Consider the following 14,576-nt stretch of genomic DNA (forward strand, 5'->3'; position numbering starts at 1 on the left):
TGTTATGTTTATCATCAACCATCCAATCATCAAACATACTAAAATGCAGCCCTCTAACTTAAGTAGTTTTTCTTTTATTTAAGGTTGAAGTTAGACATAATTGTGCATCTGGCAACGATATAGGATAGGCCACCACCGGACGGTGATTAAAGATTCGTGGGCTGCGACTCATACAGCATTATACCGAAACTACTGAAAGATAGATTATAAACTGTACAGAAAACTCACTTGCGCCGAAGTCTTCGGCGCAGTTTTTACTTGTTTCTTCTATTCTCGCCATTTCCCCAATTTTTCAAGGTTTGCTTCCACCATTCTCCCTGGGATAAGATCCCACTCCTTTTCTCTCCTTTCCTTCACTCTTCTTCATTGAATGAGGGTTCTCTGCATTCTCTAGAAGGAGATCGCATGTTTTTTTCCCCCCACTATCCACCTTTCCAATTTTTTTTAAAGGTATTCTATCGCATTTTATCGCATACCTTACTTTCTTCTCTCCACCACTTTTCCCCTATTTTAAAAGTAAATTCTTCCAACACATTTTCTGAGGTGGGACCCTTATCATTCTCTTCCTAACCTTCACCTTTTATTTTTACATGCTTTTATTTAACTTGACTTCTCGTCTGTCTGTCTGTCTGGCTGTCTGCATGTTTGGGTCAAAACTTGTAATTCAATTTTAGACCTGTTCCCTTTGTCTGATGGACTTGAAATTTTGCATGGTTACTCAATTCCGGTGACAATACAACCTTATATGATCAGTAGGTCAGCAGTGACCTCTAGTGACCCTACAGTGACCTCTCCCAGTATCTCAGGATTTGTATGACAATCTTCGGATTCTTTGACTCGGTAGACTAAGTTAATAACTCCACGTATTTTTCAAACCTTCTTTGGCTCGACAGGATATCACGGTCAATATTTTTTTGTTACAATCATAAATCGGTTAATTTCTGTGAAAACTAAAAAGTATAAAATAAAAGAAGAGTAAACACGCTTTTATTAAAATAGAGTAAAAAGCAAAACATAATTTTTTTGACACCAGGATTTTCTTACAATCAATAGGAGCGTCAAACATGGTACAAGAAATAATATATATATATATATATATATATATATATATATATATATATATATATATATATATATATATATATATATATATATATATTTCTTTTCTTGTAGGCTTTCCCTCCATGTTTGGCACCCACATTTTTATTTTTGTAGACATGATTAATTACGAGAAAATCCTGGTGTATCTCAAAAAATTATTTTATACTTTTTAGTGCATTTTAATAAAAACGTGTTTTAACTTTTTTTTTTATTAAAGGAATTGTGCCACTGAATTCTCTAAGATAAGATCGGATATTTTATGTTCCACACCTCTCTCTCTCTCTTTTTTTTTTATCTCCACAGTCCTTGGAATAAAACCCATTTCTTTTGTCTCTTTTACTCCACCTTTCTTTTTTCTTGTGAATTCTCTATTGCATCGCATTCTCCTGGCTGACCCCACTTCATTTTCTCTTATCCTTACCTTCCCCTGCCTTGGAAAGTATCCTGCATTTTTTAGAGTTATGTGTCCCGATAATTTTTTCTTTGTTCCCGTTCATTTTTTTTTTATGAAAAGTTGTTCATTTAACGTATATTCATAAATAATATCCCTATCTTATTTTCTACATCCACAAATTTCATTATTCTGTTGAAAGTTGCACGTCTATTACAGTCTGCGAGAAGATTCCACTTTTTCTCTCTTATATTGAGGAGGAAAACTGTTAGCAAAAACAAATGCCCCTCAAGAGGACTATGACTGAGTGTCTAACAAAAGTGAACAAAAGATCACATTTTCAGAACTTTTAGCGTGCATGACTGGTGAGAATGATGTTGATAAGGATGACGCCGTATATTTCCAAGATCAAAAGCATATATCATATGTTCATATAACAATATTAAATCGCATGGTGAGGTGATCATTTTGTTCTGAGATATTAATTTCTTTAAAAAGTCCGTATGTTTTCACTCTGATAAATAAAATGTTAACTAGTGATTTTTGTGTATTGTAAATCTAATATCTTCGGTGCACTATTACGATTCTCTCTTTCTCTCCATCTCTTCTTTCTTTCTTTCTTTCATTTCATGTCACTGAAGGTCAAATGCTTTGGTATCAATAGGACATCTCTTTTCTTGTTTCTGTACTTAATTCTCTCTCTGCCCTCTCTCTAGTGTAACACCCCCAACCCCCATTCCTTTTTTTTTTTTACTTAACTTAGTACTGTAATAGAATATTCCATTCTACTGACTGGCATGAAAAGTGGAGACATGAATAAACAAAAACTTGCATCAAGGAGGTAAGAGGGATTTCATATGACTCTTGGTGTACTATCCTGTGCCCAACAATTAGTTCTGATGTGTAACACTGGAAGTTATCGGAGCATTTTTCCATTTCCTACCAGTATCTTGAGATGCAGATTCTCTGCAACTTTGCACTACAGAAAAACCATTCTGAATAGTATTGAGTTTAAACTGTGGAACCAACATTTCTTACCTGGTTTGTCACAAATTCCCACATTATTTGTCAGTTCTTAGATAGGAGATATATCCAAAGGAAACGAGGATTGTTAACTAATCTAGAGTGAATTCTTGTGTTAATAAAAACAGAATGATTCAAAGATTCTTCTTCACGATGGGAAAGTTCTGAAACTAGTTAGCCAAACATGCGATGAATTTGTTGCGGCTGAAGTCACCGACTCCGAGGAGTTGAAAGAGAGAGAAAAAAAAAACTTTCTTTTACGAAAACTAGGAAATGGAAGAGATTCTAGTTATTTTCCCGTTTCGAGTGAGCTTTTTACTTAGCGTTTTCAAAAGCGGAAACATTGTCAAACAAATTCTTAAATGAATTCCACCTCGATCACTCTCCCAATTGAAGTCTACTTCTTCCTGCAAAGAAACTGAAAGCTTAATGGCAATGAAAAGTTTTGTGATAATTGTGACACTGTCTGATGCACATCGATATACGTACGTCCTGTGTTTCAATGTCAAATAGTTTCATTTGATATTCTGTTATTATTCTCTTATATTTACTTTACTATATCTCTGCTTCTGTATCCATCTTGATCTGTAGTATGTGCCATTCCTTAATGCAATTTCTCCATCAGAGTAGAGTAACCACGACCCGTCCGTTGCATTAAGGGTAATTTTTCCCCAAAGACATTAGTGAAAGGGCAGGATCATGGAATAGGCCTATACGGAAATATGGAAATACAAATCATGTTGACAGGATAAGGTGTGTTGAATATTCAACACAAATTCCAGTAAAATAGCACTGACATAATGGGCAAACACAAACAGCAGACACTGGTATGTTTTTGCTCAAACAATCCCTCTTACCATGGTTAAGGGAGACGGCGCTGGAGGCTGTCGGAGCTTTCTTGTAGGTAGCGCTGTTCATGGTCAGCTTACGCACGTTTTTATCGGGATGGAAGACGATGATGTAGATCTTAGGGGAGTATAGACACACCAGCGCCACCGAGGCCGATAACGATATCGCAACGCACAGCGTCGTTATTTGTACCTGGAAAGTAAGCCAAGAAAAATAAAACGAGACAAAAGTTCAGTAAGGGTCACTGAGATGATTTTCATAGTAAAGTAATGGACGTTTATTAGGGCTGGAGATATCTACTGAGAGAGTGACTTCGAACATGACGCTCTTAAAAAAGTACATACATGCATAGATGCATCCTTAACTTTTGCAGGAAGTTTTATCAATAAATCATCGCCATTCCGAATAGGGTTATCTACGAGATATATTACTCCATAAACCAATATTATTATATTTATGCCATTAAAATTAATGTATATATATTCGTATTAAAAAGTGTTAACACGCTCTTGATAATGAGTGTTGATTATGATCAACTCATATGCGTTGATAGGACGGTTCTTGTTTCTCGGTTAGAAATGCGGAAACTGTAGCTGTCCCATATATGATACATTGCTACTATATATTATTAACAATATAAAAAGTTGGTATATTCCTGCTTCAGTTCTTTAAGCTCCACAGCCTAAACATTATTTGTATAAGTATGTTTGCTCTATACTAATATATTACTCTTTATATATTTGTACACATGACAAAATGGTTAGGTGCTTTTGATTGTTACTGATGCATTTTTAAAATTTCCTCTCGTCGTCAATTAATATAGGTAAACTTCTTTTTCCAACTCTCAGTTATTTCTCAGTGGCTTGATTAAGGTTATTTTCATATCTTTTATTCGTCGTGCATCATATTACAGGTTTACGAGCTCGAAACACTGGCACGTTCAAACGGCGTTTTCAACAAAACAGAAGTTTCATCTCTTTTGTTTCAATTTTGAAAAGCTTTTGGATAATTTCCCTGGCCACTCCAATTCAGGCTTTGTGATGTACATGCACTTAATAGTCCATCAATCCGTTGATCTACTAGTTTTTACCATGATGTCAGGGCAGTCACGAATAACCCCACCCCACCCCACCTCTCTCTCTCTCTCTCTCTCTCTCTCTCTCTCTCTCTCTCTCTCTCTCTCTCTCCTCCTGCAAACCTGAATAATTTGCATAAGGTAACTTTCAGACTTTAGACTTTTAACCTTGTTTCACGTTTTCCGACGGGTATTTAACTAGTGTGGAAACTGACCGGAACAGAGCCACATTTAGTTTCTTACTTCAAAGTACTCTTGATACACGATCAGCGTTCTGGAAAGAGTCCGCAATACCTGATACTTTTACCTCTCACGTGTGTTCTCAGAAGCTATCAGACTGCGACTGCTACTGCAACGTTGACCAGTTCCTTTACTTCATTATTATCTTTCTCTCTCTCTCTCCTCCCAGTGTGTATATATATATATATATATATATATATATATATATATATATATATATATATATATATATATATATATATATATATATATACTAGCTGACCAACTCGAATGACAGTCTACATGTAGGGGAGAGAAGGGGAAATGGGAGGAAGGAAGAGGGAAGGGGGAGGGAGAAGTGGAAGGGGAGGGAAAATGGAGAGGGAAAGAGGGGGGGGGGGTTTGCGTTGAATGTCCGAATGAAAGTTCTACGTTTTTTCATGGGAACGTTTACCCTTCGAATAGTCGTGGCTGAACTGAGTCTGTTTTATCCAGGTATTACTGTGCTGTCAGTCACTTTTATCCAGGTATTACTGCGATGACTGTCCCTTTTATTTCTTTATCCAGAAATTACCCTGGTAACTGGTATTACTGTGATGACTGACCCCTTTATCCAGGTATTACTGTGCTGTACTATGTCCCTTTTATCCATGTATCACTGTGATGACTGTCCCTTTTATCCAGAAATCACAGTGGTGGCTGTCCCTTTTATCGAGGTTTTACTGTGATGACTGTCCCTTTTATCCATGTATTACCTTTGAACAGGTGTTACTGCAATGACTGTCACCTTTAACCATTTATTACTGTGCTGTCTGTCCCTTTTATACAGGTATTACTGATGTGACTGTCCCTTGTATCTATGTAACACTATGCTGCCAGTCTCCTTTAACCAGGTATTACTGTGGTTACTGTCCCTTTTAATCTGATATTACTATGGTGCTTGTCACTTTTATCCAGATATTACTGTTCTGTCTGTCCCTCCTATCCAGGTATTACTGTGTGACTATCCCTTTTATTCAGATATTACTGTGGAGAGTGTCTCTTTTATCCAGATATTACTTGCAACTGGCCCTTTTATCCTGGAATTACTGTGCTGTCTGTCACTTTTATCCATGCATTACTGTGGTAACTGTCCCTTTTATCTAGGTATTACTTTGCTGTCTGTCCCTTTTATGCAGGTATTACTGTGATGACTGTCCCTTTTTTCCAGGTATTAGTATGGTGACTGTCCCTGTTATCCATGTATTACTGGAGTGTCACTTTTATCCAGGTATGACTGTGGTGACTGTCCATTTTATTCAGGCATTACTGTGGTGACTGTCCCTGTTATACAGGTATTGCTGTGCTGTCTATTTCTTTTATTCAAGTACTACTATATGACTGTCCCTTTTATCCAGGTATTAATGTGCTGTCTGTCCCCTACTAACCTTGTATTACTGTGCTGTCTGTCCCATTTATTCGGGTATTACTGTCGTCACTGGCACTTTTATCTAGGCATTACTATGGTGACTGTCCCTTTTATCCAGGTTTTACTATGGTAACTGTCCCTTTTATCCAGGTTTTACTGTGGTGACTGTCCCGTTTATCCAGGTATTACTGTGCTGTGTGTCCCATATATCTAGGTATCACTTTGGTGACTGCACCTTTTATTGAGGTATTATAATGGAAACTTTACCTTTTATCCAAGTATTACTGTGGTGACTGCCCCTTTTATCCAGGCATTACTGTGGTGACCTACTTTTATCCAGGTATTACTGTGGTGACTGTCCCTTTTATCCAAGATATTGCTGTGCTGTCCGTCAACTTTAACTAGGTATTACTGTGCTGCCTGTCCCTGTTATCCAGGTATTACTGTGGTGACTGTCCCTTTTATCCAGATATTACTGTGGTGACTGTCCCTTTTATCCAGATATTACCATGGTGACTGTCCCTTTTAGCCAGGTATTACTGTGTTGTCAGTCCCGTTTTATCCAGGTATTACTATGATGACTGTCCCTTTTATCCAGGTGCTGTCTGTCCCCTTTAACCAGGTATCACTGTACCATCTGCCCCTTTTATTCTTGTATTACTGTGGTGACTGTTCCTTTTTCCAGGTATTACTATGGTGGCTGTCCCTTTTACCCAGGTATTATTGTTGTGACTCTCCCTTTTATCCAGGTATTTCTGTGGTGACTATCCCTTTTATCCAGATATTACTGTGGTTTCTGCCCCTTCTATCCAGCTATTCTGTGATGACTGTCCCTTTTAGCTAAGCATTACTGTCTTGAATCTCCATTTGATCCAGGTATGACTGTGGTGACTGTTCCTTTTATCCAGGTATTACTGTGCTGTCTATCATCTTTAACAAGGTATTACTGTGCTGTCTGTCCCTTTTATCCAGATATTACTGTGATAACTGCCCCTTTTATCCAGGTATTATTATGTCATCGGTCCCTTTTATCCAGGTATTAATGTGGTTACTGAAAATCATATTCAATAATATATTTCTATGGTCTAGAGTGCATGAAATGAACTATGTTAAACCCGTAGAGTTTATCTACCACATAAGTTACAAAGTGAATGGGAAAGGGGGATGGGGGAAGAGGAAGGGGGCGGGGGTACAAGTTTGAAACCTACCATTTATCTAAGTTGGGTCAAATGATGGCCACATGACAAATTTTGTCTAGATCTATCAAGAGGTTCGGTACCTTATGGGATAAATATACTCTACGCCTCTGTAAACCTTGTGAAAGGGACCAGACAGCATAGTATTATCTGGATAAAAGGGACATTCATCACAGTAATAACTGGATAATAGGACTCAGACAGTACAGTAGTACCTCGTTAAAGGGGACAGACAGTATAGTAATAACTGGGTAAAAGGGACAGAGAGTACAGTAATTCCTACATAAAGGGAACAGACACACAGTAATACCTCCTTAAAGGGGACAGACAGCACAGTAATACCTTGATAAGAGGGACACTTACCACAGTAATAACTGGACAATAGGACTCAGACAGTACAGTAGTACCTGGTTAAAGGGGGCAGACAGTATAGGGACAGAGAGTACATCAATACCCGGTTAAAGGGGACAGACATACAGTAATACCTGCTTAAAGGGGACAGACAGCATAGTAATACCTTGATAAAAAGGACAGCTACCACAGTAATTCCTAATTAAAAGGTATAGACAGAGCAGTAATATCTGGCTATAGGCGACAGACAGTATTGTAATACCTGGTTAAATGTATCAGACAGAACAGTAATACCTGGATAAAAGGGACAGTCACCACAGTAATATCTAGATAAAGGGGACGTTCACCACATTAATACCTGGATTAAAAGGGCAGTCACCACAGTCATACCTGGATAAAAGGGACAGATAGAACAGTAATACCTGGATAAAAGGAATAATTACTACAGTAATTGCCGGATAAAAGTGACATACATCATTGCAATACCTGGATAAAAGGACAGACAGCACAGTAATACCTGGATAAAAGGGACAGTCACCACAGTAATATGTGTTGTTTCACCCACAACCACTCAAAGGGTGAACGTTCGCATGAAAAAAGTAGAACTGTTAGCAGACTGTCAACACAAACCCCTTTCTCCCCTCTCTCTTCTGCCTCCACTACATCTTCTCCCTCCCCATTCCCTCTTTCCTACCCCTCCCCATTCCCTTTCCCTTTCCCTTTCCCATACATGTAGACAGTCATTCAGAGTTTCCCCGAGCTGTGCTGGTTGGTCAGCTAGTCTTATATATAAAAGTGAATGCTTATATGTTTTTATGTTTGTTCCTATATTTGTGCGTTATAGAATTCCAAACTACTTGACCACTCTAGACAAAATTTGGCATGTGACTATTTGACCCAACTTAGATAATAGGGTAGGTTTCAAACCCATACACCCATCCCCATCCCCTTCCCTCCTCCCCCTTCCACTTTTCCTTTGTAACTTACGTGGCAAATAAACTCTATAGGTCTATCATACCACATTCCAAGTACTCGAGAACATAGAAATATATAATTGACAATGCTTTTCAGTCAATGCAGGAATAACTGGATAAAAGCAACAGACAGCACCAATATCTGCATATATAAAAATGTATTAATGCATGTGTGTGTGTATGTTCCAGCATAACTCTGAAAATCATCGAGCAATTTCAACCAAACTTGGTATACATATGACTTACTCTCTGGAAAAGAATACTGTGGGGGTAAGACATCACTAGCACCAAAGGGCACCAAAGGAGTTGGGGTGGGAAGGACTTCCCTGGAATGGGGCTGTTTCTGCCCATACACTTAATAACTAAAAAAATTCTGCTTGTTTATTATACCTCATTTTGGCATACATATGACTTAATATCTGGACAACAACAATGTGGGGGTAAAACATCACTGGCACCATAGGGGATGGGGGTGGGAAGGGAGTGACATGTAAAAATAACCAAAAACAACAAATATTATTGTCTAATCCATAGTTTTCAAGGTTGCTGAGACGAAGAGTGACACTCCAGATGCCATTTAAGTCCAAGTTCAGCCCTGATAGGAAGGGGGAGAAAAGGGGTGAAAAATAAAGATATTGATTATGCAATGTTAGTGCATAACCAATATCTTTCGAGGTCACTGAGATGAATAGTGACACTCCCGATGTCCTTCAAGTCCAAGTTCACCCCTGATGGGGGGGGGGGGGGCATGAAAGGGATTGAAATATAAAATGTCAAAAATGCTGGGCAATATAGCTGAAGTAACAATCTTAACAAGAGAGAGAGAGAGAGAGAGAGAGAGAGAGAGAGAGAGAGAGAGAGAGAGAGAGAGATTTATTGGCCGTCATTAAGAGTTTTCTTGGCAGTGCTGGGTTGGTCAACTACCATCTGGATAAAATGGACAGTCACAACAGTAATATCTGGATAAAAGGGAGTCACCACAGATATACCTGGATAAAAGGTACAGACAACACAGTAATACCTGGTTAAAGGTCACATACATCACAGTAATACTGGATAAAAAGGAAATTCAACACAGTAATGCATAGATAAAAGGGACTGTCACCACAGTAATACCTCAATCAAAGGGGACAGAAAGTACCGTAATAACTGGATAAAAAGGATAGTCACCACTGTAATATCTGGGTAAAAGGGACAGTAACAACAGTATTGCCTGGATAAAAGGGACAGACAACACAGTAATAGTTGGTTAAAGGTGACAGACAGCACAGCTATACCTGGTTAAAGGGGACACACAGCATAGCAATACCTGGATAAAAGGTACAGTCACCACAGTGGTGGCTGGATAAAAGGGACACTCAAAACAGTAATACCTGGTTAATGGTGACAGACAGTACAATAATAAAAGGGACATTCCCAAGAGTAATACCTAGATAATAGTGACAGTCATTTATATATATATATATATATATATATATATATATAATTATATATATAGATATATAATATATATATATATATATATATATATATATATAATTATATATATATATATATATATATACATACATATATATATACATATACATATATATACACACATATACTATATATATATATATATATATATATATATATATATATAGTTGTAATTTTAAAGCTGGTGTCTTGCTAGATAAATGGGTATACTAGGATGATATGCAACTTACCTTAATTACCACAAAAATCTGGACTCTGCCTTAGGGACAGCTAAAATTACAAACAACAAAATATGCCTAAAGGCCTGCTTCAAGAGGGTAGTGATGAGATAAACTCTGGGGTTTAACTTAATTCACTATATTTACAACAGATAACACATCAGAAGAATGGTAGCGTAATTCTGGGGTAATGAGGCGAGAGCAAATGACGGGGAGTTTCCTGGAGGGAGTATATTGGGTTTCCCGATTCAAAAGTTGTCGGTAACGAAGTAGCAAGGCAACTATGCACACAAGATGATAAGCAGATCCACAGTTGGATACTTCTAATCTGAAATCGAAACACTTACAGTTACTCAACCGAAACTAGCACTGTAATGAAGGAATCGAGGAATTGCATAGAAGATGCCTAGACTGAACTCGATTCCAGTGACTAACACCATACGATTACGTTACACTTCTTGTAAATGTTTTGCAAATTAAACAGTACAAAGTATAATGCAATGCAGGTCTCACTGTAATTATATCGCACTATGAAAAAAAAGGAACTTCGTTGGAGGAGAATAGGGAATGTGGGTGATGAAAAACCTTAAATCTTGGTACTTTATCTTTCTTTAAGAGCTGAAGTTCTTTTCTTATGAGGCTCAGTGGGAGCGGCGGGTGGGGGGGCAAGTAAATTAATTCACAACAAATGTTACTTTTGGATACTGCTATCCACGTGTCGCAAATAGGCAGTTTAATGGAGCAATGGCTGGAGCTCTGGTTTCCATGCCACTGCCGTCAATTCTGAGAACAAGCTTCTCTCTCCAAGGCACTTTATAGCTCCGGAAGTTGCGTCTTTCTCCTCCTAAATGGCATTGTGATCACTTTGCCCACATGGAAATGCAGGCAGCATGACATCAATTTCAAAATGGTGGAACGCACATGTTCAGCCCACCAGCTGACCTGCCTCGGGCGACAATTAGTTCTGGTTGGGTCTGCACCTGGAATTAAGGGATTTCCGACAGCAATATGAACAAGAAAGGGGTTAAAGGGATTTTCCCCCCAAAGGCAGGGGTGAGAGAGGTTTTAGAGGCGAATTTGTCTACAGTAAGTCGTACTAAATTGAATCACTCACTTCTTTTTAGTTTGAATTATTGCATGAAAGGTGGCGTAGGAGGGAATATTTAATAATATATATATATATATATATATATATATATATATATATATATATATATATATATATATATATATATATATATATATATATATATATATATATACATATGCATATATATATATATATATTTAAATATATATATATATATATATATATATATATATATATATATATATATATATATATATATATATATATATATATATATATATATATATATATATATATATATATATATATATATATATATATATATATATATATATATACATATATATATACACATTCATATATACAGTATATATATACATATATATAAACATATATATATATATATATATATTTATATATATATATATATATATATATGTATATATATTTATTGACTTTATTACATAATTGTTCTGTGCATTAATACAATTACAAACAGTACCTCATTAAAACTGGATGACATATAACGGAGATATTTATTCAGGAAAAGTTACAAGCTTTCTATATCAGTTAGTCAGAGAAAGCTTGTAACTTTTCCTGAACAGATATATTCGCTAGACACCATCGAGTTTAATGAAGGCCTGTTAGTAATATAAATATATATAAATATATATATATATATATATATATATATATATATATATATATATATATATATATATATGGTACAAAGAAAAGTTAGATAGGAAAGTGTAAAGAGATATAGAGAGAGAGAGAGAGAGAGAGAGAGAGAGAGGAGAGAGAGTACAGACAAGAGAGACAATTGGCTTTGCTGTTCTGCATCGAGAGACTCGAAGTGCTGAATATTTAAACCGCCTTGCACGAACTCAAAACAGTGAGCAAGTATATCGCTCCCAGGCCCATAAAACCGATTGTAAAATCTGGAAACTGTGGCCTCGCAATTTAGCTCACTCAGGATCACTCAGCACCTCGTCAGAAGCTAACATCAGCCATATCTATAACCCGCCTTCAATAGGAGGCATTTTCATGGAAATTCCATGGAATTGGGGCTGCAAAAAGTGATGTAATTCAACACCCTCCAATCAAGCATTCTAGGTAGGGGTCTTGTACACCCCCTCCTAAGATCATTTCCAATCAAATCCTCTAAGGAGAGATTTTAACAACACCCACCAACGTCCTTCCCAATCAACTGTTCGAGGGGAGGCCTTACAGATAAAATCTTCCAATGGGACACTGAAAAGGGAGGAGTTGGAGATTACAAGAAAACCCAGGGGTTCCAGAGAAGCCAGAAGCCAGAAGGACAGCATTTGAGTTCCCATCCACCAACCTGGAGAGACATATCTCCCATTGCTTTCTTGCTCCCAGACTTAATTGAACTGTCTATCAAGAGTGATTTCACAATAGTAACTGTAACCGTAATTTGTACTTAAGTTTGTAGTTAACTTTCATCATGAAAGTAAAGAAACTACTGTCTCGTCTCCATTACGCCTTTCTGAGAGATATCATTACTTAAGATAATTTCCCTTTGAAATAGTAGACTCGTTAGCAGCCGACGACGGGAGAGACGCTGTGGACGACGGTTTCGACACTTAGGAGAGCCATGCAGGTAAGAAGGGAACAAAAAAATTTCGGGCATGACATAAATTGGTGGCAGCTAAAGTGGATCCAGAAGGCAAGATGAAACAAACAGACATTAACAGAAATAGCAGTGCAATTACTTCAGTTACAGTACAACGAAAATCTACCAAAACAAACTTAGATTTTCACGATGGCAAGCAAAACTTATATGAAGAAATAAAATCCTGCGATAGAGCGTCAAACAGAAAATGAGATTTACTGTTCTCTCTCTTTAAATGTGCAAAGTAGTGAAGATTATTTAACACATCTTTATCAAATTGAAAATTAAGGCAACTCTCTCTAGTGAATTAATTTCTTTTCACGTAATTACCATTATTACTCTCTCTATGATAATTATTTGTTTAGTAAATAATTTAGATAGGGAAATACTTAGTTATATTTTTTCTCACTCGGTTGTTGATAAATATTTGAGTAATTATATGCAATTTTGTGTACTTATTGTGATGAGATTTTTTTGATGATATGATGCCCAGTTTCAAATAAGATTTTTTTATGTGTATTTGAATGATTACTTTGAAGGATTTAATGTACTTGTGCACTTGAACTCAGTTTGAGAATTTAATTTTTTTACTGTTATATTTTGACAGTTTCTTTTATTTCATGGTGCAGTGTGCATAGTGAAAATTTTTTTATATAGATACAAATGAGATACTCAATTTGAATAAATTTGTTTAACAATACAAAGAGTTTTTGACGAATTACTGAACACAGTTAGCCATTCACCATACAATTTAAGACCGTCGACACTCAGACGCAGCCGAATTCCAAGACTAAATTCCCACTCAACTTTAGTGCAAGGAAATATTAACAATAATAACACAACTAACCAGAACCAAAACAGAGTTAATAATTCTAATAATACTAACAATAATAATAATAGTAACAATACTAATAATACTCGCACATTCCCAATAACGCAACATGAATCGAGCTGCTGTACTAACAACAGCCACGTGCTTCTGTGCACAGGTGGATGATTCAAATCCTGACAAAAGTCGACTCGAATCTTATACAGTAAATCATTGGCTCGCAGATGCAGATAGTTGCATAACTTCAGGGGGGAATAACAGATGAAAGAGCTAAAATAAATGAATCCTTGCTTCTCGTCAGTTCAGAACATGGTGATGCCCACAAAACTCTGAATTCCACAAGTTTTAGCAAACTTAATAACTATGTGGAATTCAAAGAAATTTCTTTATCACTCTGGGAACCAGTAAATAAGACTGACAGTTTACATAACATGACCAGATTTTTTCACCTGCAATATAAAACAATAGCTAATCTATATGAAGTATGGAGAATGCAACAGATAAAATAACAAAAGACTTAAAGAAAACAGGCATTACCGTAGGAGATAAGACACAGTTTGATGTTAATGTCAGTAATTTAGTTGAACTAAGACATGTTTTGAATTACTTATCATTTGGAACAATATATAATGCCCTTGGAGAAGAGGAAAAGAAGGCTTTCAGAAAAATAAAAATTGATCCAAAGAAAGACAGCCTTCAAACATTGAAAACGATGAGAGAAGAAATACAAAAGA

At 36.5% G+C, this 14,576-nt stretch overlaps 1 protein-coding gene across 2 annotated transcripts in view; it reads right to left on the reverse strand.

The window, feature by feature from the left end:
* mGluR (metabotropic Glutamate Receptor) overlaps positions 1 to 14,576 on the reverse strand; it is a 1,154,435-nt gene that overhangs the window by 47,166 nt on the left and 1,092,693 nt on the right. Inside the window, exon 11 of one of the 2 annotated variants that reach the window (XM_067111043.1) lies at positions 3,373 to 3,556. In XM_067111043.1, the coding sequence (XP_066967144.1) occupies positions 3,373 to 3,556 (184 nt within the window). Of the gene's footprint in view, positions 1 to 1,186; positions 3,557 to 14,576 lie in introns of those variants that run through there. The other variant, XM_067111042.1, reaches the window with a different exon arrangement.

The sequence above is a fragment of the Macrobrachium rosenbergii genome, chromosome 11 (genome assembly GCF_040412425.1).
Source record: "Macrobrachium rosenbergii isolate ZJJX-2024 chromosome 11, ASM4041242v1, whole genome shotgun sequence".
NCBI lineage: Eukaryota > Metazoa > Arthropoda > Malacostraca > Decapoda > Palaemonidae > Macrobrachium > Macrobrachium rosenbergii.